We start from the raw sequence: 24,823 nt of genomic DNA, 5'->3' as shown, positions 1-24,823 counted from the left end.
AGGCCTCTGGTAGAGGACCCGAGCTCAGAGGATGAAAGAGACCACCCACGGAGGGTGAGAGGGGAATTTTTTATTATACATTACAGGGCTATTCATTAATTTTGAATATTATTGAAAACTCATAACCTATTTGTTGAAAACCCATTTCCTACATTAAAGTTCCATTTAATATAGGGAACTTTATCATTAAGTGAAAAATTTTATATAGATTAATTACACACAGTCTGTGGTTTTCCAGCCTTTTTTTATGCTGCGATTATTTTTTACCTACACCCAATGAAAGCATGACATTTAAAATCAGAATATCACATCAGACCAATAACAAAATATTTTTCAAACAGAAATGTGGACTTGGTGAAAAGTATGTTTAACAACTGCTTAAAGTTCATTTTTAAAAGGTACTTATAATCTGACAAACGTGGCATTATACATGTATTCTAATTTATTAAATCTGACTGCTTACAATTACTCCAAAAGGCTTACAGACATTTTGAAAGCAATGTTTTCAAAATGAAAAAGGTGTCATGTTTTTAATGGTTTATGTTGGACCCAAATGGAGAGGAAGCAGGGAGTGGAGTGGCCATAAAGAACAAATTAAAAGTATTTAATTTAATGAAAGGTAAAATATTATATTGAAAAGTAAATACCAAACATATAAAAAACACGTGGAGCACAGGAAGCCGGAGTCGAATAAAATGTAATCCACAACGAAAAGCCAGCGAGGAGATATGGGGAGAAATAAGAGAAGAAGTAGCAGGAGGAACCAGCGAGGAGCAAATGAAGGAGATGTGATTAAATACTGGGAGAGTGAATGATGGAACAGTAGACCTGGGGTGATGAGCAAACAGGATGCAGGTGTGAGGGGAGAGAGAGAGAAACAGGAAGTGACATGTGGCAAGAGATCACACTGGGAATAAATCTTACAAAATATAACTGAAAATGGAACAAACATAATTAAAATAACAATCAATCGATCAATCAATCAGTCAAATTTTATTTGTATAGCATTTCAGCAGCAAGGCATTTCAAAGTGATTTACATCATAACAAACACAAAATCACAAAGTCATGCAACATAGAATCAACAATCAAAACATGACATTGAGTCAAAACACCATCATTAAATTCGTAATTGATTACGTTACACATACAACTCTAAACAGGTGGGTTTTTAGTCGAGATTTAAAGGACATCAGTGTTTCAGCTGTTTTACAGTTTTCTGGAAGTTTGTCCCAGATTTGTTCTGCATAGAAGCTGAATGCTTCTCCTTGACTAGACATAAGAATCCTGTTAAGACTAGAGTGACTAAGAAAGGACAAGATACAAGAAATAAACATAACTAGAATCATTGAGAAGGAACTGGAGTAAAAGTGGAAAAAGGCAGAACTAATAGAAATAAGACACCAAGGAACGCAAAAAATAATGAAACAAATAAAAAAAAGAAAAACAAAGATCTTGACAAAAGGTCCCACAAAACTGTACTGATTTGATTTGTTCTTCATCTGTCTTGCACAGACAATTCTGAACTCGATGCACAAATACCAGCCGAGGTTCCATATAGTGAAAGCCAATGACATCCTGAAGCTTCCATGCAGCACCTTCAGGACCTACGTGTTCGCTGAGACGCAATTCATCGCAGTGACGGCGTACCAGAACGACAAGGTGAGAGTCTGGACTCGTCAGCCATTTTCCATCCGTTTCCAAATATGTGAACATTATATACCTTGTCTGTCAATTGAATAATATTCTGGGTTTTTTGGGGGGTTTTTTACACCCCACCTTCATTGGAATTTTGGTTGCACAACTTAATCATCATAATTACATCATATTTAAAGACGTGTCTGCATTTTACATATAAACAGATCACACAGCTGAAAATTGACAACAACCCTTTTGCAAAAGGATTCCGGGACACGGGGAACGGACGGAGAGAGAAGAGGTGAGATGGAGATGGAGATGGAGTGCAGCTGCAGTGTTAGATATTTACATGCAGACTGGAGTTGACCTATGAACCTGGAAGGGATTAGTTCCTCAGTCTGAAGACTGATGGATGGAAAAATATATCTATATTTGCCTAAAATATAGAAGTGAGGTCTTGCCTATTAAAATTCAGCTATAATCTGTGCAGCACTATTTCATTTTAATGGAATGATGTAAATAATTAATTTGCAATACTTCATTGAACACAGTAGAGAATAATTTACTGTAAGAAGCAGTCAGCATAACTTACAAAGCAAATGATAGACATAGGTAACGGTAAAAAACAAAAAAAAAAACAATAGAAATGGACAAAATGCACATTTAGGAGATTTTTTACTTCTTAATACTTTGTACTTTTACTTGAGTAATATTACAAAGCACTGTTACTCTTTTAATCAAATATGTATACATTCTTTCATTCATTGAAATAAAATATTTTCTTTTGTTTGCTTTATTTATTCCTTTTTTGCAAATAAATCCCTCTGGAATTATTTGAACTGAATTATTTAAAGTACAAATAGTGCTTAGGTAATAAGCTTCATGTTTAACCTCTGACTGATTGCAGATTTTAAAATCCTTTAACTTTTATATCACAAAAAAAAATAAAAAAAATAAAAAAAAAAAAAATATATATATATATATTTATTTTTTTTTTTATTTTTTTTTTTACTTCATCAGGAAGCTCCAGCAGTCTGGACGAAGGTGCAGAGAGGCGGACGGGAAGCGTGCTCCGGCAGCTGACTGCGGTGACGTCAGGTCTTCAGGTGCGGAAAGCTTTCCGTCAGTTTGTGAGACTTTCCCTAACCGCTGCCTTTGTTCCCACCAGATTCTTACACGAGTGACAGCGACAAAAGCTTTAACAGTGAGGAGTGTCCCGAACCGAAGCTGTTTCGAAGTTACCATGGAGACCAGCCGGGGGTTTCCTTCACAGCAGAGACTCTGCAGGCCTCCCACCCCACAGAAAACTCCTCTGATGTACCGCACGGCACGCAGGACTCATGCAGAGAGCGCTCACTCTGCAGCAGCTTTGCACCCAACTGTGTTTACTCCACGGACTTTAACCGACACCTGTTGGATGTGAACGCCTCGGGCCGTCTCCTCCATTTGACACAAGTAAACAGCTGGTACAGATGTGCCGCTGATGGAGGGGTGCGGTGTGGTTTCAGACCAGCAGGGACTCCGCTGTCGGTCGCCCTCAAGCAGCACACAGGGCTCCAGGTACGAGACAGCCAACCAAAGTCTTTCACTGGGGGAGACAAGAATCTAGCTAAAACACTATCTGACAGAGCACTGTTGCTAGAGCAAGGAGGTCCTGGGTTCAAATTCCAGCCTGGGGTCTTTCTGTGTGGAATTTGCATGTTCTCCCTGTGCATACATTGGTTCTCTCCTGGTATTCCGGCTTCCTGAAAAAAGACTGTTAGCTAAGCTGGGTTTGTGTCTCTGTGTGTCTGCTGACCAGTTCAGGAGAGTCAGTTACATTTATTTGATCCTTTAGAAATCAAAATGCAATGTAATCATTCAGACGCCTGGTCAGCAAACACCATGCACCTCAGTCAGGCCCGGGAGAATGTTTGTCTCGCAAAGTAAATTCAGATAGAGAATACTACTTTTTATCTCATTAGTATCCTGATTACTTTTTTTTCTCTTACTAATAAAAAAATAAATCAAGGCCATTTGTAAAAATTTATATGGTATGTTTTACAAAAACGTAATTTAAATGGGCAGTATTATATATTTTCCAGACACATTGTGCTATAAAATATCATTATTATCAAGTAACTAAGTTTACTTCAATTGTTATAAAAATGATACACATACCAAACAAGGGCCTCTGTTTCTTTAAGAAGCTCCTCCTCTTTCCGACACTCTGCCTTCAGCATGTCGTCACAACAGTGCTCCTTCATTATGTCGATCACAACTGTTCTTGGACTAAAAAGTAGTTCGTATGATGAGCTCAACAGATGGGCAGCTCCACCAGGTGTTCATTAATGGCTGCTGCTAGTCTGGAGGAGCTTAGTGCATAAGTGGAAGGGTGGGGGTAAGAAGGCGGGGCTTTGTGAGATCAAATTTTTAGGCGCCCATGAATGGTTGCCATGGGAGATTAAAGGATTTCTCAAATATGCATGAAAGAATCAAAGCAACACTCAAGGTATGTTTTTGATGAGGGAATAACATTATAATGATGTAAAGCTCAAAAAATAGACTTTACATAATACTCCCCCCTTAAAGCGTTAGAGTTGAATAGTTTTAAGGTTTATTTTTCCTGGGTTCTGAGGAACTACATAGAAAGGTAACATAAATCAATTTTTGATTTAAAAGTCACATTGTTCCTACTTAACCGAAACAATAATTGGTTTGTTATCAAGTTATAAAAGCTTAATAACCTTTTGAAATCTGCTCACTGGAGGTGACTTGAACCCTTTTGTTTGGACAGCAGCCCCGTCGGTTCAGCCTCTGGGTGACAGAGCTCAACTGTCAACTCTGACTTCATTATTAGCCCTGGGGCTAAACTAGCTAAAATTGGATACAAGCAAAAATGATAATAATGATTAAAAACTGAAAACTGCAGATAATTTATAACAATTTTTAAGTAAGATTAGCAGCCTAAATCAAGTTAGAATTTATTCATTTGCAAATGATATGTGTACTTTTTAAAACTGATGTTTTAATTCCCTCCACATTTGCATTTTCCAGTGTTTTAATCTGATCTAACTGTAAATTGTGGATTAAAAACCTTTAAGCCACTTTGCAAACACTTCACAATGTTTTCTTTACTTCTACTGTGCAGGATGTGATGAACTTCCCACCATACGGAGGCTTTCTCTTCTACCCGTACTCCCCCATGAGTTCGTCAGTTCGGCACCAGATCCCGGTCATGCAGTCCAGACTGGATCCCAGTTCCTCTCCCAGAGGTTCTGCACAGAGTTTATTCTCCTCTCCGGTTTTAGCCTCATCTGTTCTCCCATCAAAGGAAAGCAGCTTCAGCTCCTACAAGCCAGAGTCACCAGCAGGGGGAGAACTCTGACTCAGATTCCGACTGATCTCCTGGAACCAAACATAGTGTAATGTCCCAGTCCTCCACGCCACCTGCAGTGCAGACTCAGAGGACAAATGAACTGCGTTCTCTTAGACGCTGCATGAACTTAATGACAGTAATCTCCTTCATGTTCAAAATGGTTGTTTCCATTGATTGATTTTCAAATGATCTCACATGCAATAAAAAGAAAAGAAAAAAAAAGAAGAAACAACAAAAGTTTGAATGAAATATCTGGGTTGCATGTAAACAAAAGCACCACCTCCAAATGCATCACTGTCAGAGGAAATGTTAGCTCTGATCTCCACAAATGGTAACTGTTCAAGAGAGTCTCCTGTTTTTTAGTAGCATCTGGATAAATGCAATCTAAGATGAATAACAATACTTCACATGTTATGTAAAGTGTCATAATTTATTAATTATTTAAATCAACTAAGGGAAAATGTGGGAACAGTGTCTGAACATCTAATTTTACTCTGGTTGAAAACACATATAGTAACAACATCTTCCTTTCATTGGCTCTACTGCATCACTATGGAAATAACTCTTGATACTATAATCCTGAACTCAATGTGCTAGAAAATGACATGCTGAATATAATTGCCAGCTATGTTTTAAAGGATTTTTATTTGCAAAACAATTTGAAAAAAATTAATACTTTAATACTTTGTATTGGCCAACCAAATGAAATTACAGTAAATAACATTGAATTTGGTAATGTGTGTTATGAAACTAAATGTGAAAACTTCCAAAGGGTATTAGTTTCTCAAGGCTTTCTATGTACCAGCCCGAACCAGTCGTCTAAGTGGTTACTTCACACTCCAGTCCAGTTGGTGGCGGTAACGCGCCAAAAGTCAATAAACTCAAAACAGGAAGAATAATCTGGACAAACAACCGAGAAGGAGCAGCTATTTCGTACATCTGTGATGATGCGAAGCCAATTTCTGTGGATTCCTGCTGCTGTATGAGGGGAGCCATGATTTCAGTCAGCTACATCCTGCTCTGCGGACAGTTCCTGCTGCTGTTTGCTGCGATTTTGTTGCAATGTCTGGGAGGAATTCATTCCCAGAACTCGAGCACCGCAGCTTCCACCGCTGCTCCGGCTGCTTCTCCCACACAGGGAGCCTCCTCGCTGCCCTCCAGCGAGCTCCCCGAGCTGACCAAGTATGAAGCCCCGGCGGAGAACAACACGGAGCCGTATGAGTACAGGCCCCCGTCTCCGGTCGTCCTCTGCCGCTATCTGTGAGTAACCCAGAAGCTAACATCGTTAGCTCTTGCTAGCTACGTTCAGAGCAGAGGGGAAATCTGTCACATTGGGACTATTTCCATGGTAACTAAGAGCCTAAACCAGTTCACGTATTTGTTAAATAATTATAGTCTTTTTTTTAAATGGAAATGTAGAGAACGTTACGTTCCTTGTTCAAGGCTTTAGCTTTTGTTGTCTCTGTGACGTACTTCCTGCTGCAGCTTACCGGCTAAACCCATCCTGGGCATGAATGTTCTTTAGTAGTTTGAAGGTAACGTGTAGCTTAATTTGAGGATTCTCCAGGTTCTTTCTCTGGTTGGTGCTGAAGGTTCTAGAATATCTCTGATTGTCTGACCAATAAAAACCCTAACAAAATGTTGGTAGTGGTCACATATATCTCCTGATGGTATTTTCTGTTTGTCAGCTTAAAACTGATTTGTTTGACAGCACACATTGGATTTGATAAACGTAAAAGATCAAAGCAACCCACTGAAAAATCTTTTAGAATGACTGCAGCATGTTGGAGCGGCTCTGTCATGTTAGCTCTGATTGGTTCTTTTACTAATTTTTTTTAATTTACTTTTTTTATTGAATCATCGCATGCTTGGACCACCAGTCCCTGGTTCTGGAAGGATTTTGCTTTTATGAACTCCTTTTGGACAGTCTAGCTGTGGTAATAAGGTTGATTCTACAACCAGAAGCAGCCGATCAGGATCTCAAAATCTCAAGTAGCAAAGGAGCAGATGGTTTAATGCTCTCATACTACATTGTCTTGCTAAAAGAATCGCTGCCTCTCTGTGTTGTGTAATCGTTCCTCCTTCTTGGTTGTTCTTTAACGTCCTGCCTGTGCTGAAGGCCTGAGGAGTTCATCTACTGCCAGGATCCGGTGGACCATGCAGGAAACTACAGCGCCCACCAGGAGTTGGAACACGGCTGCGTTGGGGTCAGTACTGTCCTCTGAAAGCGTCTCTGTCGTTAAACCCTCAGTTCATCTCCACTTGTGCTCTTCTTCAGTGGGGTGGGCAGACTAAGGAGGAAGTGAACCACACCAAGGTCATGTGCACTGCCCTGGACGACATCGAATGTGCCGGACCCCGGGAGTTCACCCGAGGCGACGTGCCTTGCATCAAGTAAGAGGCGACCCAGACGGCTCAGCGCTGATGTTCTGGTTAACTTCCCTCCAGACAGGGAAGCTCCTGCTCTGTTGGGGAGTTTGGTGTAAAGTGTTGTTATGGAGAATAATGTATCCAAGCGTTGTTACAATGGTTTGTTGATATTGTTGACAATGTTAACGCCAATAAAACACACGTAGTTGTATGCCCAAGGTTGCAACAGAGGTTTGTCTAGTTAACCCCATCTCTAACTTCCTGCATTATAAAAATGAGATTTGCTGGAATTGTTTAGAAAAAGCCCAATACCAGCAGTCCCATAGTGAGGCCAGTCAGACCCTGAAGTTCACCTGGATTCTGACAACTAAACCACGGCTTGTTCTGTCCGCCAGAATCCTTCAGGCCTGTCAGTATTTATCCATGGAGTTGAGACTGACTCTCATCTGGATGAACACATGAAGAACACACTCCAGCTGTTCCCTCGCTTTCATTGCAGCACCCATCATGAAGCATGTGTTGGAGGATTCAGAGCTGGTCTCCTCTCTTTTCCTTTGATTATGTCCTGATTTGTTCTTGTGGTTACCGTGGTGATCATGGCTCAGTTAGGAGGTTAAGTGCAACAAACTGCGGCTGTCGATGGAACACAGGCTAAACACGCCTTTTATACTTCCCCACTAGAGGGCACTGTCTGCTCACTTTTGGAACTACCGTAGGTTGTTGCACTGCCACAGCATGTTAACCTATGAAACAAACATCATTTCACTGCTGTTAAATCATCTTCTGCTTCCTCCACAGATACACGGGACACTATTTTATCACCACGCTACTGTACTCCTTCTTCCTGGGCTGCTTCGGCGTCGACCGCTTCTGTCTGGGCCACACGGGCACGGCTGTGGGGAAGCTGCTCACCCTGGGAGGCTTGGGAATCTGGTGGTTCGTGGACCTGATCTTGCTCATCACCGGCGGTCTGATGCCCAGTGACAACAGCAACTGGTGCACCTACTACTGAGGCGGGCGGCGTCAGGAGGAGTGTGTGGGCTGTTTCTGAGTGGAACCCCGAGGCCTCTGGGGGACTCTAGGGACCGAGTCCACAAGATGAGAGACGATGTGTTCTTTTGGAGTTGCAGAGGATCAGCAGTTGCTGTTTTCATGACTATTGGTTCATTATACCCTCAATGAGCCAAAAAAATGGTTTGGTCTATTTTCTTTGTATTTAAGCTAATTTATTTACAACAAATATGGACAGAAATGGCTCTTATTTTAAGGTTTTACTTCATAAATGTACTGTTTGTAAATTTCAACCTGAATTCAGGATGTAGTTTAAAGCCATGTGTCCTGAAGTCTGATGCCTGTGACCGGTTGTAAAAAAATAATCTTTTACCACAAACATGTTGCTTTTTATATATATTTTTTTTCTGTATCATTTGAACAGAAAAGCAACAAATATTCCTATTGCTTTTATTCATTTTACTTTTTTTATATCTTGGACTCAAAATAAGTAAATAAAATGTAGCAGAAGCACCTATTAATTAATATAAGATGTATTTTATTGATCCCAGAATTGGGAAACTACTGTGCAGCAGGGCATACAGAAAACGCACAATAAGCTCCACATAAGTAAGAATGAAATATAGAATAGAATGTAAATTTCTGTACAACAAAATACTGCTGTCCAAAAATGTATGGTAAAGCTACGTAGACTCTTGGTTGCTTTCACTTAAACTTTTCCAGTGGAACAATCAAACGACTCCTAAACACTTATAGAGTGTTTAGCTCTGCAGACAGCATCAATGTTATTTTACCTTGAATTCAGCAAATAGTGATGGATGGCGCTCCTGTCGCCTCCTCTGGTTGCTGCTGTCCGTAAACACGTTTTGCACATAGAACACCGTTATTCCTCTAAGCTGCCGTCTGTCTTCTCCCTCTAGCCAAAGTATTCCCACGTCACAGACTTAATTTCTTTAGACGGGGCGACTGGGAGTCCGGGGTAAATAGCCATCGTAGAACTTTCAATCCTAGCAGCTAAACAGAGGAATCTCTGATCAGAAAAAAAAAATCAGATATCGCTGGAAACCGTGACTTTTTCATATCGCAGTATACCCGGTAGACTAGAAGCTCAACCTCTCTTGGTTTCCAAGGTTGCTACAGAAAGTTTGAATTTGCCAAATTGAGACATGACCAAACTGGATTGGGCTGTGGTTCTGCCTGCTCTGACCCAGCCAGTGACCTCGTGTTCACCGCATCTGCTTCGTTTGGATTAAATGTGGACTGTTTCCTTTCTTTCATGGCGTCACGTCACAAAAATGAACATTTCAATGCCAAATCATGGTTTGTTTGTCATTCTTCCTTCACTGATGTGCACACGCAGGTTAAAGGTTCACCGTCAAACAAGCAGAGACGTTTGGTCTGTGCTTGGAATGGATTTCCGTTTATTCTCACCTGCTCTCCTTCATCAAACCCTGACAAATCGGCTCGTTTTCTTTCTGTCTCAAACCGCCACCGACGTGTTGCTGAACATGTCTGCTTTGGAGACTCCTACTATCCCCCTGATGTGTTTTCACTCAGCGGCGATCTTCCAAAACATTCAGCTGCTTCTTCAGGTCACAGCCTGCATAATTCACATGTTAGTTTTAACAGGTTCATCTCAGCAGTTTGGTGTTTTAAAGCTTCATGTTTTGACTGATTACAATCACTGATCTCTCACACAAGACAAAATGAAACTGCAAACCCCAAGACAAATTGATGTTTGGGTGTTTTTTAGGATAAATATGAGGAATATCAGGATTTGCAGAGCAGTGTTGCTGTCTCCAGCTGCTGAGCTCCATCCCATTAAAGTCCTAATCTTAAACAAACCTCCATCTTCTCTGTCTTCTTGCAGTGAGGCTTAGGCCTCAGGTTAGATCATTATTAAATATTTAAAACTTCTGTTTATTCTCTAAATCTTTTCTAGGTCGACCAATCGTTAGCCAGAGATCTGAGCAATCTTTCAGTTAGAAATGCATCAATCCTGCGCTTCCCGGCCAATAGCACTGTCTGATTTTCTTTTATGTTTGACCTGATGACTTATTTATTCTTTGCTCCCCTGAGACTAGAACACATGAAAGGTCAGAGGTCACACTTTAAATCTAATAACAGCTGCATTTCCATTGACAATTTAATTGTGAAATTTCACAGTATAAAAATTTAATTTGCTTAACGGAAACATGTCAGTTTTGAAAAAAAATAATTTTTGATAGAAAGTCTTGGTGCGAGGATGAGGTGGTTTATTTTGCAAACAAACATATTCACGTGAGTTTTTAACTGCTTTTTTCATTTAGTGGAAATATCTCAATTGCAAAATTGTGTTTTTTGGACATAAGTGGAACATTGACAGAGTTCTGTGTATCTGTAATGGTAACGCAGCCAATGAGCTACAGGACTTTTATTGTACATCAAAACATGTTATGTATATTTTCCCAGTCTACCTTAAAACCATGCAGAGCTGACCATCATGCTTCACTTCAACTGGGTTTCACAGTCTCAGCTCAATCCAGACTGCCGTATGTTTACGGGTTTGTCCTCTGTTTCATGTGTTGATCACTGTGGAGAAAATATACCTACTATTTTCTTTTTGTCTTGAAAGAAAAGTCTTTCAGCTACTTCACAAAAGTCACATGCGAGCCCCCAGAAAGTCCAGTTGATCTGGTAGCGGTCGAGTGGAACCCAAAGTGTCTCATGTTGTTAATCACAGCTCCTGCTCCGCATTAATCAATAAAAACCTTGTTCTGGGTGTTTTCTGAATTCTCTTGATCTGATTTAATGAGCAGAGGGGTTGATGAAAGAGATTGTCTCTACCCATTACTTCCAACAATATTGACCTGGGTAAGGTTACAAGATTAGGATTGATTAAGCTAATTGTGTTCCTTCATCGATGCAGCGGTCGGTGTGCACAACGTGTCCAGCAGCAGTGGAAAACAAAACCTAATGGAGTTTATTACAGAGAGAAACATTGTTTTTATGCTGGAGAGCGGAGATGGAGCCAGACCAGCTTCTTTTAGAGACAGAAGGAATTTTTATTTTTTTTTTCTAGAAACATTAGGAGAGTGGAATAAATACAACAAATTAGATCTAACTTATGGTAATTCTTAAAGGTCGTATAACTGCCTTCATCATTAAGCCCAGATTCATTTTATGTTGTTTAAAATAAATATATTTCTGCCACAAAAAGGGTCCAAAGATATTCACACCACCGTCTTTCATTTCAGCATAATAAGTGCATACTGGACTGAAAGATGATGCATTCTAGTATGCAGGCCAAAAATGTTGCTTAGCTGGCAGGTTTTCCTGTGCATATTGTGAGTGAACCATATGTTCAGCCTCATATTCTTTTTACAACCGTAAATTTGCTGGAATCTCTCCACAGCGCTTCCTCATAACTGTTTAAAACGCTGCATAAGACCCTTTTTAACCTTTAATAAACGTGTGTCAGTGTTTCTAACAAAACCTATCACACTAGTAAGAGAAATGAGAGCAAGATAAAAAAAAATATATATATATATATATATATATATATATATATATATATATATATATTTGCTTTGCTTGTGCTTTTAAAACAGTTTTTTCTGACAAAGTCATAAGTCAAAAGTTCCCACAGACCGCTGTAGTATTTTCAGACACGCTTAGGGAAAAACACTGCATCCTATTCAGGTGAGTCAGCCTGAACATTTTCCTAAGAAGTTGGAATTTGGATCAACATGGGACCTCAGCAGAGCCACCGTCCAGATGCAGGATGGAAAAGCAGCGAGATTTCAAATTGTGCTGGACTTCCAGTACAATTTGGAAGCCCAATGAACTGATATTCCACAATTTGGAATATCAGTTTATTGGAATAATGAACTGATATTCCTGGACCCTTTGATCACCAGGACCAGATGGAATGCATGTGTGACTGAACTGAAAAGATTTTTCGTAAAGCATCTCGAGACGACATTTGTTGTAAAGTAACGCTATAGAAACGAACTCAACTGAATTGAGCTCTGATTTAAGTTACTACCAAGGTGTTGCAGGTCAGACATATGTACACCATACATGTAACTCCATTAACACATCACACATCAGAATAACTATTTTGATTAAATGCTGTGTTCAAAATGGATTTACAAAATTAATTTTAAAAGAACCTAAAACTTCTCTTAGATTCATGTAGCCAGCATGGTGATGATAAGACAATCTTGCACAACACAGTAAGTCTGCTGTGAAACATAGCGATGGCTATGATGAAGAAACTTCAAGGCGATGGTGAAGGTAAACCTCATTGAGGCTGCAGAAGACTTGAGCCGAGGGTGGAGGTTCACCTTCTATGAGGACGACGTCCCTAAAACTGCAGCCGGTTCTTCTCTGGAATGGTTTAGACCAAATGAAGGCTCTTCAAGTGCTGGAAAGTCCAGGACGAATCCCACTTGAAAAAAAACTAAAGACTGCACAGAATCCACTCCCTATTCAGGATAACTGTATCATTTTCTTTCCACTTCACCCGTATGCACCACTTGTGTTAGTCTTTTACATAACACCTCAATGTACATTTAGGTTTTGTGGTTGTTATGTAGCCAAATGTGAAAAAAGTTCTGTAGGGTACTCTACACTGGTTGTTTGTCCACTACATTTGCTAAATAAATGGCAGAATAAACAGTCCTTGGCTTGTTGTTCATAAGCAGCACCAACAAATGAACCCCTCATTTACTGAAACAACTGCAGCAGAAGAGTTCTAGCTCCTCACTTTAGATAGTTTTGCTAAATTAGATTTAGAAAACATTATAGAGATTTATGAAAGAAATAGAAAAATGGCCAGTTGGGTAACTATAGTGAGGGAATCTAAAGAAAAACAGCTTTTAAGGTACTTCAGAGAAATGGCAGTGGATTATCAAGAATAATCACCACATATGTGTGGAAGTACGGGGTGGTAAAGGAACATTCCTCCACCTGCAAGCAGCACAAAGAGAAATACAGTCATAAGTGTTTCATTGTGACAGGAGTAAATACATAAGAGAACAGTTTTTTGTTGTGCCACCGGTACCAGCAGGTGTTGAAATGGTTGGAAAGAGGCTGCTGAAAACAATCAGAATGTGGCAAACTGAAATTTATAACAATGTCTTTCTTTATGTCAGTTTAAACTAAACCTATACAAAAAGTAAGTGTGTGTTCACTACTTGGATGCCTGTTTTATTCTTATGAAATGGTATCACATTTGAAAGCAAAGTGCATTCTGTAGGGTAAGCAACTGATTTCTTGTCAAATCTTGTCTTCCAAGGCCAAACAGATAGTTTAGCTCTTAGCTCTTGTTTTGAGCAGTCAGTTATCTGACCCAGCTGACTGGTACGGCAGACTGTCAGTGTGTGTCCCCAGCAGGTGAAGCCTTGTATCATCTTGACATTGAAGGACAAGTACAGCGGACCCTCGCCTATTACCGGTTTAGTATTCAAGGATTTTATTTTTTGTGGAAAGTATTTCCAAGTTATTTGTGGAAAATTAAAAAAAGATAGATTTTTTTTTTTTTTTTTTTTTTTTTTTTTTTTTTTTTTTTTTTTTTTTTGTAGAGTATATCTAAAATACTTCAAAATAAAATTCAGCTTTGGAAGCTGAAATGCCTTGACATAAAGCTACTTGACATCCTATTGGCTTACAAGACAGCCAATCTCAGAGCTCCATTCATTTCCCTTGCTGATGATAAATTTGTACCCAGGACAAACGCAAAAGAGCCAGCTAGCTAGCAAGGGAATGTTAGCAGTGTCTGCATGTGACTCAAACTTTTGCCTGACAGAAAAAAAATACATAGACTACACAAAATTAAATAGTTCTGCCAAGACAATATATAACACCTATTATTAACATATTTAAGGACAGCTTATTTTTGTAAAATTAATTCTAATCATTTTAAGGTCTTAAGTTTAGTAAGATAAATTTAAGTGAACACCTGCCTGTAGCACATTTTTACAGACTTAGCTCACTTAACTCTGCCTTTTGCCCAAAGCATTGTTACAACATTGTTTTTTTTTTTTTGTTACAGCATTGTTAAATGTCCTTCCTTTTTGCGCTAAATTTACTTTTACTACTCCTGTTTGTTACTGTCATCCTTCTAAAAGTGTCACTGCACAGCCCTGACCTTGAATGCAGCATGCCAGGAATGGCTTGGCTCGCTGCATTCATGTGTGATTAGGCCAGGCTTGTTGCCTCAGAGGCTGTTCAGCCCCCAGGCTAACATTCATCCTGGGTACTGCGGCTGCCATTAACATGGGTTACACACATTTTTCCTGAGTGAACTCTTGCGACTGGATTTAGTCTGCAGCTGCATCACACAATCAGCTCTTTAAACAGACATGAATATTGGAGATTTTATTTACAGCAATTTACAAACATACCTCAAGTTCAGATGTTCAAATGATGCAACACAGCATAGGTTCAGTAGAAGAGCAGCACAATATGTCAAATTACAAGAGCTGTAAACTGCATTAATGTAATCTTTGTAATATTTAAATGTGCTATTCTGAGTTCCACCATTTGATATTATTTTATAATAATATACTACATGGAGTGGCGACCTGTCCAGGATGTACCTGGCCTCTCGTCCATTGACAGCTGGAGATAGACACCAACACCCCTGCTGACTCCAATGGGTTACGGCTATAAGAAAATGGATGGATGGATATTTGTACATGTGGATGAACTACATATATCAAGCTAGCTACCATTAGCATTTTGTACTTTCAAATATTCCAGCAACATTTTCCCTGAAGGAGGCGTTATAGTCCTTTGTGTATGAAAAAAACTTGGCAAGATACATGTAGAAAGGCAGAGTGCAACAGTTTTTACTCTGATCATCAATCAAAAGCAAATATACATCAAATATATTGATCAATGTTCCAGTTATTAGGAACCAAAGGCAACTATAAACAGGTTGGTCTTTAGACGTGAAATAAAGGAACTCAGTTTTTCAGTTGTTTTGCAGTTTTCTGAATGTTTGTTTCAGATTTGCAGCACATATACAATACAACTTAAAGGTGACTGGGGAATATTTGCATTCCATATTGCACAGGTGGGTATAATATACACCTGTTGCCATGGAAGTGACTGGAAATCTCCAATTTAATGATTCAGAAGGATGAACAAATGATTTGGTAATATAGTATAAATGTGATTCCAGTAACTGAAAACCAAAATGCTTAAAACATATCAGTCTACTGCATGATTATTTTTCTAATATACAATGTAACAAACTCAATTATAACAAATATTGAGTTTGAATTATTTCCCCTTTCAATCTGAAGCAGTAGATTGAACAATCATAATACTAAATATCCTATCAGAATTAAAACCTTTAAATATTTTTAGTTTATGGGCCCTCATTGGAAACATTTCTTTTGTGTGTTAAATCCAGTTTAGAGAAGGAAGCTGGTTTTCACTACTTGGTTTGTGGAAAAAAAAAAATAAACTACTTACTTTGCAGCTATTTAAAGACTCTGAGAGATGCGGTTACATATTACAACTCTGATGAAGATGTTTCCACAATTTGCAACACAGCTGTCAATTATCATATCTTTGCACGAAATTAAAAAGAATATGGAGACAACAGTGATAGAAATACGTGTGGCACCAGGGAAACTGCAACTTCCAACCTATTTTAAACCTACAGCATCTTTAACACATTTTTTCTTTTTGTTTATCCTGTTTTTTTTTTTTTTTAATTAGAAACAGTTCAATTAGAATAGAATAGAGTATACTTCATTGATCCCCCAGGGATAATTGCTTATTTGCTGACAAGCTGCTGCATCCAAGGTGTAAATGTTATGTAAATGCTAATGTTGACAAACCTGAGTCCTAGAAAAGGAAAGGATTTTCTATTCTGGGAGATGAGCCAGAATTAGCCTCTTGGCCTGTGGCACATTCACAGAAATGTCAATTAATGTGCATTGTCCCTACCAAATAAATGATATTAAAGTTCCTTGGATTGAAACCCAGTGACCTGCAGTGTGTGGATCAGTCCTTCTCCTCAGGAACGACAGTCAGCAGAAAGTCCCCGTCGTTCCTTCTCACCACCACAGGGAGCGCAGTGCCACTCTAGACGGCCTCACTGACTTCCTGCTTGGTGTAGATCGGCCTCCCATCGATGCTGATGATGACATCATGATCCATCATCCCAGCACTGCATTAAAAATATGATTAAAAAAACAAAACAAAACAAAACAAAACAAAACACTGCATCAATTGCAGATTAGTCGTTAGCAGAAAATAACTACTGATGAAAACTTTTCCTGCGCTTAAACAACACAACCTGATTTCACAGCAGCGTAAATACATAAATCACTTCCATATATTTATCTGATGCAGCTTGTCTCATTGAGATCCAAGAACGAATTTAGAAGTTACACCTGTTTATGCCAATCATTATGGATTATAGGAATCCACTGGATAAAATGATACGGAGAGTTAAAATAGGCAAAAACTGGAATAAGCAGGTCAAAACTTTACAGGCACTAGAGATCAAAAATCGATTGATGAATATCTACTTTTCACTCATCCGTTGATTAAAAATGTTACATTTATTGTGAAATCAAAAAAACAATTAAAAATATAACTCATAGGAATTCCAAACATTGATTTCAAAAGAAAGAGCTGCTTTGTCATCTAAACTGTTTTTACAAATAGATTCATTTTTGCAGCCTCCACCTGTCTTCTGTTTGTGAAACATGGAGACAGTCAGCGGCCTGTTTCTGCGCAGTAGACTTCTGCATACAGACGGAAAGCATGTGATCTGTCAGCGGAGGAAGGCGGCTGCGCGGCGCAGCACGGCGGGCCACTCAGCGTCGTCATGGTAAATCAGCAGACTCTGCTGTACAGCTCACCCCACTGCTGCTTGTGCTTCAGAGCTTCAGCTCAACGTGACAGAAAGAACAGAGGACTATTAAGAATATAGAGCAGAAAGCAAGGCAGCGAGAGACCCCCGTCTCACCAGGAGAAAGATGTCAGCGCTCAGCCTGTGGGAAGAAGAAGTTTAATGAGAACAGCGGACCGCGGCTCAATCTGGAGCCCCAACAACAGCAGAGTTACTCTTATTCTTTTTTTCTTGGAAAATACCCAGAGGCCTCCAGATGCCAGGTTCACAGCTCTGTTGTTGCCTTCAGTAAAGCCAACACAAGCTGTGACTCTGCACTTCACTTATTATATCTAGACAGCGCTTCCTAATAAGAAGCGTCCCAGCAGTAAACTGCGCTGCTCTACTTTTAAAACAGGCAGATTCCAACTTCTGTCAGCGTAGCCTCTTGGGCTGAACCGATGCAACAGACTCTTGCAGGCGACATGTGAACAAGTGACGTTTTCTCGGCGTGTGTTTGGGTGCTCTGTTTAATCTAACAAGTCTCAGCGTTGAAGAATTGTGGGAGGTAAAAGTTTCTCACTTCTTCTCAGCTCAGCAGTAGAAAACCAGCCTCCTGACTTCAGTGTGCTAATAAGTAACTACATGTTTTCATCATGAATTCATAATTTTTCTTGAAAATGAACTGCTAAAGCTTGATCACTGTACCAAATATTAGTTGTTCTGCTTTTCTTTGTCACTGAACACACAGGTCTGGAATGTGTACATACCTCTGATGAGACTTTAAAAAAATCTAAAATTAAAAACTGAATCATTAATTAACTTTTTCCACATTTACTTTGGCAGATGTTCCATAAAATTTAGTTCATATAAATGTATATTTGATGTGATGCTAAAAAGAGAAATTCATAACCGCCTGATGTACTGCAGTGTTTGTAATTTCATTAAGTGTAAAGCCGCAGTATGCAACTTTTATAGAAAATATGTTTTTTTTTGTTTTTTTACATATTTGTTAAAATTATCACCATGTCGTGACAGAACAATATGAGAAAGATAATGTGTGAAAATATCCATGAAGTATTATTTCCGTCTGAAGAAATGCACGGCCAAAAACAACCAATCAGAGCCAGGAGGAGGGGCTTATTGAACGCAACCAGTGCTTATTGGAAGTTCATGAAGATCCTTCAATGCCTCTAGGTAGCCTTGTTAAAAAGTTTCCATTTTGTTTTTCTCATCACTGATTAAGAATGGAGCTCCTTTTTATTGTATGTACACCTGAACTTCAACAGACCAAAAAAATCGCATTTTTTAAAAATAATTAATCAGATTTTTTTTGAATGAGTGTGTGGACTGGTGTGTTTTCTACAGGTTGTGAGTTCAAACAGATAAAATGAATCCAGGTAATGGATTAATTACCTGGTAGGAAAACTAACAGGTGTGTTAGGATTCCTGCTGGTCGGCAGGCAATCAAATACTTATTTAATTCAATTAAATGCAAAGTAATTACTTACAAATCATATGTGATTTTCTGGATTTAAAAAAAAAAGATTTGGTCTGCCACAGTCGAAGTGTTTCTATTGTAAAAACAGAAGACCTCTCCAATATTTATAATTTCACAGGTAACATGTTTATTTATGTGTACAGTGAAGCCCATAAATATTCCCTGTGGCCCCATCCGTACCTGGATGCAGCTGTTCCAGGAATAACTTCATGAATGTAAACCCCTGAACTCACGTCTGGGAATCTGTCCACATGTTCTCTGATTTCCTCAGTCAAACTGGACAGACGGAAGAGAACACGTCTTAAAAACACACAAAACATTCTGGACATGGATGGCAGTTTGACGTGTAATTTAACTTTAATTAAAGCAGTAAATGTTTAAACAAACAAAAACATTTCCATCTGGAGAAAATCTGAGTTACAAATCCTCAGTATTTCTGAAAAACCCAGATGAGGGGAGCAATTTAATCTCTAGCTCTTCACAAAATGATGTTTTTGTTCATAGAGTTACTTCCATGAAAAAACACATTCATAACACTGAGTAGCCCTGAACTCTGGGAGGAGGTTCAGGGATCCCTTGGTTAAATGCAAACGTCTTAAACTACAGACGACGTAGGAAGAGAGAAACAGGAAGTTCAGATGATGAGGATGAAATGGATGAATCATATGTGGATATGTACTTTATGTCTGTGTGGATATGCTGTGCTTTCGAAGTCAACATGCTCTTCTTTTGCACGTTGATATTGTGTACCACGGTGCTTCTTTTGGCACAAAACTTCATGTGCATCCACTTACCCACTGGAGAGAAATAAATAATCTTATTTTATGATTTAAAATAAGATTATTTATTTTAAATCATAAAATTTAAAAATAAATAAATACCTACTGGGGAGAAATAAATAGAAATAAATAATAAATAATCTTATTTTATGATTTAAGATCACTAATCAAGAAATGAACATGTCTTAATTAGGAAAGAATGGCAATATTTCAGCTATTTTCTATTATTGGGCACAACATCACAGAGCCACCTGTTCCTCTGTAGACCATCTGATCAAAACAGTTTGAAAGAACGTGGGGAAAAAAAGTAGACCTACGATGGTGTGAACTGCATCATGCGGACACCTAAGAATTTCTTTCTGTGCTCTGGGTCACCTAGTAAAAGATAAGCATAAGAAAATGATGAAGTGTGAAAACATCAGGATGTTTTTTTTTTTCTCAGGAGGCTGTGAACACATCTTTACCGTTTAGCTGCCTGTTGTGGAAGTCAGCAAGAAACTGACGTATTCTGTCTGAAGGGATGGCAAACGAGATCCCGGCTGTCACCTTTAGGTTATTGATGCCTATTACATCTCGTCCTGTTGATCAGAGGACAGGCAGCTGATACACCATGGCTATCACTGAAGCTACTGCTGTGTCAGACGGAGAAAAGTACAAAACCAAAAATGATTGGTTGAGTTTCTTTCTCTTCTAGAGCAAACAGCCAATCAAATTATACATAAGCATCACCTTAGTTCTGAATGTTGTGTAACAGGGTATCTGCAGGTTTCAGCAAGTAACGCTTAAGAATTTTTAAGATCTGTTTGTTGCCACCTTGAGTGAAATTTAAGAGCAAAAAACTGGAAAATTTAATAAAGTTTTCATATATGAGGATCCTACTGTACCGTAATCAAGCATAGCAAAAGTTGTGACATTTCTGAGGTTTTTTTGTGGTCCTTGGAAATGGCATTGGGCCTCTCAGTCTGAACCCGTACAGCGCCAAAGTTAAAAGGGATTTTTGCACAGAATCCACTTGGACTCTTACAGGTTGGCAACACAACAGAGCCAGAGCCGAAAACGACCGCTGTCCAGTCAACTGGATAAATTTGTGCTAAAAATGATCGCTCCGTCTCCATTCGTGTCCTGTGGAACTCACACAATGAGATAACAGTCTGTACCTTTCCTCCAGCCAAGGAAAGGTACAGCGCTCATACACATAGATGTGCACACAAAACAAGAAAACTGAAAAATGTTCAGCTTTTGTCGGTGTTATTTGTCCCGGGTGTCAAACCTATCACCCATCATAGGGTAAGACTCAAAAAAGCCTTTAGACTCCACCAGCGGTTATATTAGCAGCTAGCCAACGGTAGACTTTACCGCCTGGAGTCACTAATCACAGTGAAGATGTGTCAGTGTGACTCAAACTTTTGTCAGCTAGAAAAGTCCTGTGAGGAAGAAAAAAATACATGAGACTAAATGGCTCTTTCATCATAAAATTTAAGACTAGTGTGGTAATGTGACCTCGGTTTTCCTTTTTTGGAGTTCTATCTATGTTTTCCTTTATATTGTTTTGATTGCTTATATTTTGAAGTTATGTATTTTCTTAGGTTTAGTTGAGTTAAACTTTTGAGTTACTGTTTTGCATGTTTTTCTGATTGGTTATTTTTGAGGTCACGTGCCCGGATACCCAGAGAGGCCCACTGCACCGGCGCAGGTGCTATGCATCTGCTTAACTAGCATGGAGATTGGGAAGGACATGAAAGAGACAAGACGCGGCTAGAAAAGACGGATTTGGGTGAGCGCGTTTTGTTGGAGCTGGAGGACAGTATCTGCAGATCGGCGGACTACACGGAGAGACTGGTCGCCGTTGAGGAGCGGGCGGCCGGATCCTAGACGAGGTCCGCCAGGAATCGGAGGATTGGCCGGGTCGAGCCAAGAGGAGGCTGAACGTGGTGGAGGACCGTGCCCTTCCTTCTTTGCCCAGCTAAGGACAATTATAGACTTTCTTATTGACTGGTTGACAAGGACTGCCTGCACCTCCTTCTCTTGGATTATTGTCTTTTAAATAAATTATTGTAACTTTACGGGTTTGTTTAGAAACTGTTCACAATTCCTGAAGTCATTTATTGGTACACCACTCGGATGCCACACTAGCATTTATGTATTTCAGGCCAATTTACAATTCCAATGAATTTAAGACATTTAAAGCCTTAATTCTAGATACAGGAATTTGAGATCATTTAAAGATTATCAGACACTCTGGTAATAATACAAAAAATTCATGCCCAGTAGGTAAGGGGAAAAAAAACCCATTACAGATAAGAAATATTATCTGTTCATAAAATAACAACAGAAATTCTCTCACCAAATTGACAAGTGGTCCACCAGAGTTGCCGTACTGTGATGTGAAACAAAATTCATGATTATTCAAAGACAATTTAGAAAAATACTTGCAAACACAGACCATGCTTGGGTTTTTGATTCTGTCTGTGTTAATGCACTCACATTTATGATGGCATCAGTATGAATATAGTCCAGGTCAGAGTCCTTGAAGTCCAGCTCCAGGCCTTTGCGGTGAGCGCTGCTGCTGATGCCGATGGTGACGGTGTTCTGCAGTGGGAAGGGGCTTCCCACCGCCACCATGAACTCACCGGCCCAGAGGCAGCACGGCCAGCGGACCCTGCAGGGAGACGGGCGAGCTGTGGTCACTGGGACGTAGGAGTACTGCCCTCTTAATGAGTCACATAGTGGACATTTTTTCTTCTTCTTTTGTTTTTTGTTACTCTTAAAATCCTTACTATTGACATTCAAAGCTGAATCATTTTGAAGTTTACAGCAGCACATCAGTAGATGTGGGAAAGAGATTTTTGTTTATTAGTCATTTTTTTTAAGTCTTCCCAGCTCCTTTAAGAAGTCACAGTTTAAATTGACTGGAGTGTGTTTGTTTATTTCTATGTGGTACCAATTGATCAGGACATAGAAAGTTGGGTAGACGGATGATCTATGGGTGGATAGGAGATATGAAGACATTAATAAATCTGAAAATGTAGGTTATAATGAATGAATCCATCTGGGACAATTGGTGGGCTATTTGTGTATATTTTTTAGGAATCCTAACTATCATTTATTTTAGAGTACTGATTTTCCTGTTAAACTTAACTCCAAATTTGCCTATGCATCTCTGGAACCAACACTAAGCTGACATTATGGCCGCATCTCACACAGCATGCAACCCATCTGGTCCCAGCCACGCCTCAAAACTTATACAGGGAGGTATGTCTGAAAGAAACAGCCCTGCACTGCTGGGTCCACACCCTGGTTGCTACGGGACAAATCATTTCGCCTTTATAGCACCGAGGATGTCTGTTTTCTTTCCATTTATTATGGAGGTGCTCTTGTATGCAGATCAGTACTAAAAATGGTAATGATGCTCATGCTGAGTGGAGACTGGCTGAAGTGGTGGGAAACCTGCTCCTTTCCACCACACAAAGCAGCCTGGTGTGTTTGAGGGACATGTTTTATTCAGGTCCCTGAATGGAAATCCATAAAGAAACACAAATTCTACATGTTTAAAACAAATAAATGTAGATTTAGTGGGTAACCTTCACACAGTCACTGGTTAGATAAAAACTAGATAGAACAAAACTGCATCCAACCAATTCAGTAATGTCTGTCTGTCTGTCTGTCTGTCTGTCTGTCTTAAAGTGAATCTGAACAGTAGCTATTGATCATTTGACTCGTGATGTGAAAAAAATTGTTTCCATTGAAATTTACTTTAATGCAGCTGAAAAACCACCTCATCCTAGCGCAAATACTTTTTATGGAAAAAGGCGTTTTTCCAAATTGGCGCGTTTCCATTAAGCTAATTTAAATCTAAGTTTAAATTTAAATTTGCGCAATTCTATGGTTAATGGAAACACAGCCTGTGTATCTAAGTAGCGTCTCACATCTGGCTCAATTTTGATGAGGGGCCATCCATCTGCTCATCCACATCCTTGATTGCGGCTTCGTAATCCACACCGTTTTTCAGCTCAACCTTCACCCGCTGCTTGTTCTTCAGTACGTGGGCATTAGTCAGAATCCAGCCATCTTCAGAGACTACAAACCCCGAGCCGCTGGACATGATCACCTCCCTGTCGGGAAATGGGCCCCTGAACACCAGGGACAGATTCATTAGTAACTGGAAGGAACATTGGTTGACGGTGTGAGACTTAACTTTCTGCCACGTTTTACCTTTGGAAGAGCTCCAGATGTGCAACAGCTGGTGCGATCTTTTCCACCACATCTGGAATGAAGTTGAATTTGTAGCGCATACTTCCTGGATGACGCATCCCTACAGGATACAAGGTATAAGACATGACAAAAAATGGATGTTGCATGGGTCAAGACTTTGACAATAAAACATCCAGTTTTGGAGAAAAGGCAAAACAGGTTTACAGTTAATCCAGGCAATGAGTGAATGACAGGAAGGTTCCTTAAGATACTAGATCTGTGAGAGACAGAGTTCCTGCCAGTTGGTTGGTGATTCAATACTTATTTCATGAAATAAAACGCATTTGTTTTAAGATTCTGTCTCTCGTGGTTAAGGTGTATCTAATGAAAATGATGTTTTTGAGTTTGAAGTTGTGGCAGTATCGTGTGTTTTCCAGTCACATATAGTCGATTTTATATCACAATCAAGTAGCTATGTTCCCATTAGTTGTTATAAAAATGTTGTACATGTGAATTATGTAATTTAACACCTTGAAATTGGGCCTCTGTCTCTTTAAAAACTCCTGCTCTGTCTGAAACTCCGCCTTCAGGAAGTCATCATATCTAAGGGTTCCTCTATTAACCCTTAGATCATGTTTTACCAGTGAGAAAGTAGCTCGTGTCATGAGCTCGCAAATACGTAATTCCACCAGGTGTTTGCTAATTACTTCTGGCTAGTCTGAAGGAACTGAGTGTGGGAGCTGCTCTGTGAGGCAAAAGCTTGGAAGCAACAGCTCTGAGGAGGGGCTGCGTCTCGAAGGCGGGGCTAAGTCCCTCCAGGCGTTTTGCACTGCTGCATGGCTGCCAAGGAGACTGAAAGATTTCTCAAACATGAAAGAATCAAAGTAACACTCCATGTCTTCTCTGTGTTTAAAATAGTCAATTTCACATTCATGGTCAATATTATTACTGCCCCTGTAAGGAGTGCCTAAAATTAAAATGACATTTTTGAGTTTGGAGTTCTTTTAAGATAGCAGAGGCCTGTCTTTGTTTTGGCAACTTTGCTGTTACCTTTATCCTCTGATACTAAATATTTTAAAAGAGCAGCTGGGTTTTTTGGAAACAATTCTTTCTTCTGAACTAGCTTCAAAAAGTGGT

At 39.4% G+C, this 24,823-nt stretch overlaps 3 protein-coding genes across 3 annotated transcripts; 2 read left to right on the top strand and 1 right to left on the bottom strand.

Moving 5' to 3' along the window:
- The first annotated feature begins 1,520 nt into the window (after positions 1 to 1,520).
- On the top strand, positions 1,521 to 5,335 carry tbx3b (T-box transcription factor 3b). Its single transcript, XM_016674189.1, has 5 exons — positions 1,521 to 1,661; positions 1,862 to 1,938; positions 2,658 to 2,743; positions 2,806 to 3,197; positions 4,768 to 5,335. Exons 1-5 carry the CDS (start codon positions 1,530 to 1,532, stop codon positions 5,002 to 5,004), a joined length of 924 nt encoding a protein of 307 aa, XP_016529675.1. The 5' UTR covers positions 1,521 to 1,529; the 3' UTR covers positions 5,005 to 5,335.
- Positions 5,336 to 5,516: 181 nt separating this feature from the next.
- On the top strand, positions 5,517 to 8,755 carry tm2d2 (TM2 domain containing 2). The gene is made up of 4 exons (XM_007557712.2): positions 5,517 to 6,255; positions 7,115 to 7,202; positions 7,274 to 7,389; positions 8,164 to 8,755. The coding sequence occupies exons 1-4, from the start codon at positions 5,978 to 5,980 to the stop codon at positions 8,375 to 8,377; spliced, it is 696 nt and encodes a 231-aa protein (XP_007557774.1). The 5' UTR covers positions 5,517 to 5,977; the 3' UTR covers positions 8,378 to 8,755.
- A 6,678-nt stretch (positions 8,756 to 15,433) lies between these two features.
- LOC103141952 (serine protease HTR4-like) lies at positions 15,434 to 23,807 on the bottom strand. Its single transcript, XM_016674190.1, has 9 exons — positions 23,708 to 23,807; positions 23,422 to 23,625; positions 21,980 to 22,154; positions 21,840 to 21,872; positions 21,436 to 21,445; positions 19,960 to 20,067; positions 19,813 to 19,870; positions 18,897 to 18,992; positions 15,434 to 16,546 (listed from the first exon to the last, which is right to left on the bottom strand). The coding sequence occupies exons 1-9, from the start codon at positions 23,803 to 23,805 to the stop codon at positions 16,462 to 16,464; spliced, it is 867 nt and encodes a 288-aa protein (XP_016529676.1). The 5' UTR covers positions 23,806 to 23,807; the 3' UTR covers positions 15,434 to 16,461.
- Between the last annotated feature and the right edge of the window lie 1,016 nt (positions 23,808 to 24,823).

The sequence above is a fragment of the Poecilia formosa genome, unplaced genomic scaffold (genome assembly GCF_000485575.1).
Source record: "Poecilia formosa unplaced genomic scaffold, Poecilia_formosa-5.1.2 Scaffold91, whole genome shotgun sequence".
NCBI classification, from domain to species: Eukaryota; Metazoa; Chordata; class Actinopteri; order Cyprinodontiformes; family Poeciliidae; genus Poecilia; species Poecilia formosa.
Note: the sequence above shows the minus strand (reverse complement) of the source record. Positions and strands in the feature narration are given on the sequence as shown.

Bases quoted from the DNA above. Each gene is read 5' to 3' on its own strand.
- tbx3b (XM_016674189.1), top strand. From the start codon at position 1,530: ATGCACAAATACCAGCCGAGGTTCCATATAGTGAAAGCCAATGACATC. The intron at 1,662-1,861 runs GTGAGAGTCTGG...ACATATAAACAG, and splicing joins CGGCGTACCAGAACGACAAG to ATCACACAGCTGAAAATTGA. The intron at 2,744-2,805 runs GTGCGGAAAGCT...TGTTCCCACCAG, and splicing joins CGGTGACGTCAGGTCTTCAG to ATTCTTACACGAGTGACAGC.
- tm2d2 (XM_007557712.2), top strand. From the start codon at position 5,978: ATGAGGGGAGCCATGATTTCAGTCAGCTACATCCTGCTCTGCGGACAG. The intron at 6,256-7,114 runs GTGAGTAACCCA...CCTGTGCTGAAG, and splicing joins GTCGTCCTCTGCCGCTATCT to GCCTGAGGAGTTCATCTACT. The intron at 7,203-7,273 runs GTCAGTACTGTC...GCTCTTCTTCAG, and splicing joins TGGAACACGGCTGCGTTGGG to TGGGGTGGGCAGACTAAGGA.
- LOC103141952 (XM_016674190.1), bottom strand. From the start codon at position 23,805: ATGCGTCATCCAGGAAGTATGCGCTACAAATTCAACTTCATTCCAGAT. The intron at 23,626-23,707 runs GTAAAACGTGGC...CCTGGTGTTCAG, and splicing joins CATCTGGAGCTCTTCCAAAG to GGGCCCATTTCCCGACAGGG. The intron at 16,547-18,896 runs GTACGGATGGGG...TTTTTAATGCAG, and splicing joins CCTGGAACAGCTGCATCCAG to TGCTGGGATGATGGATCATG.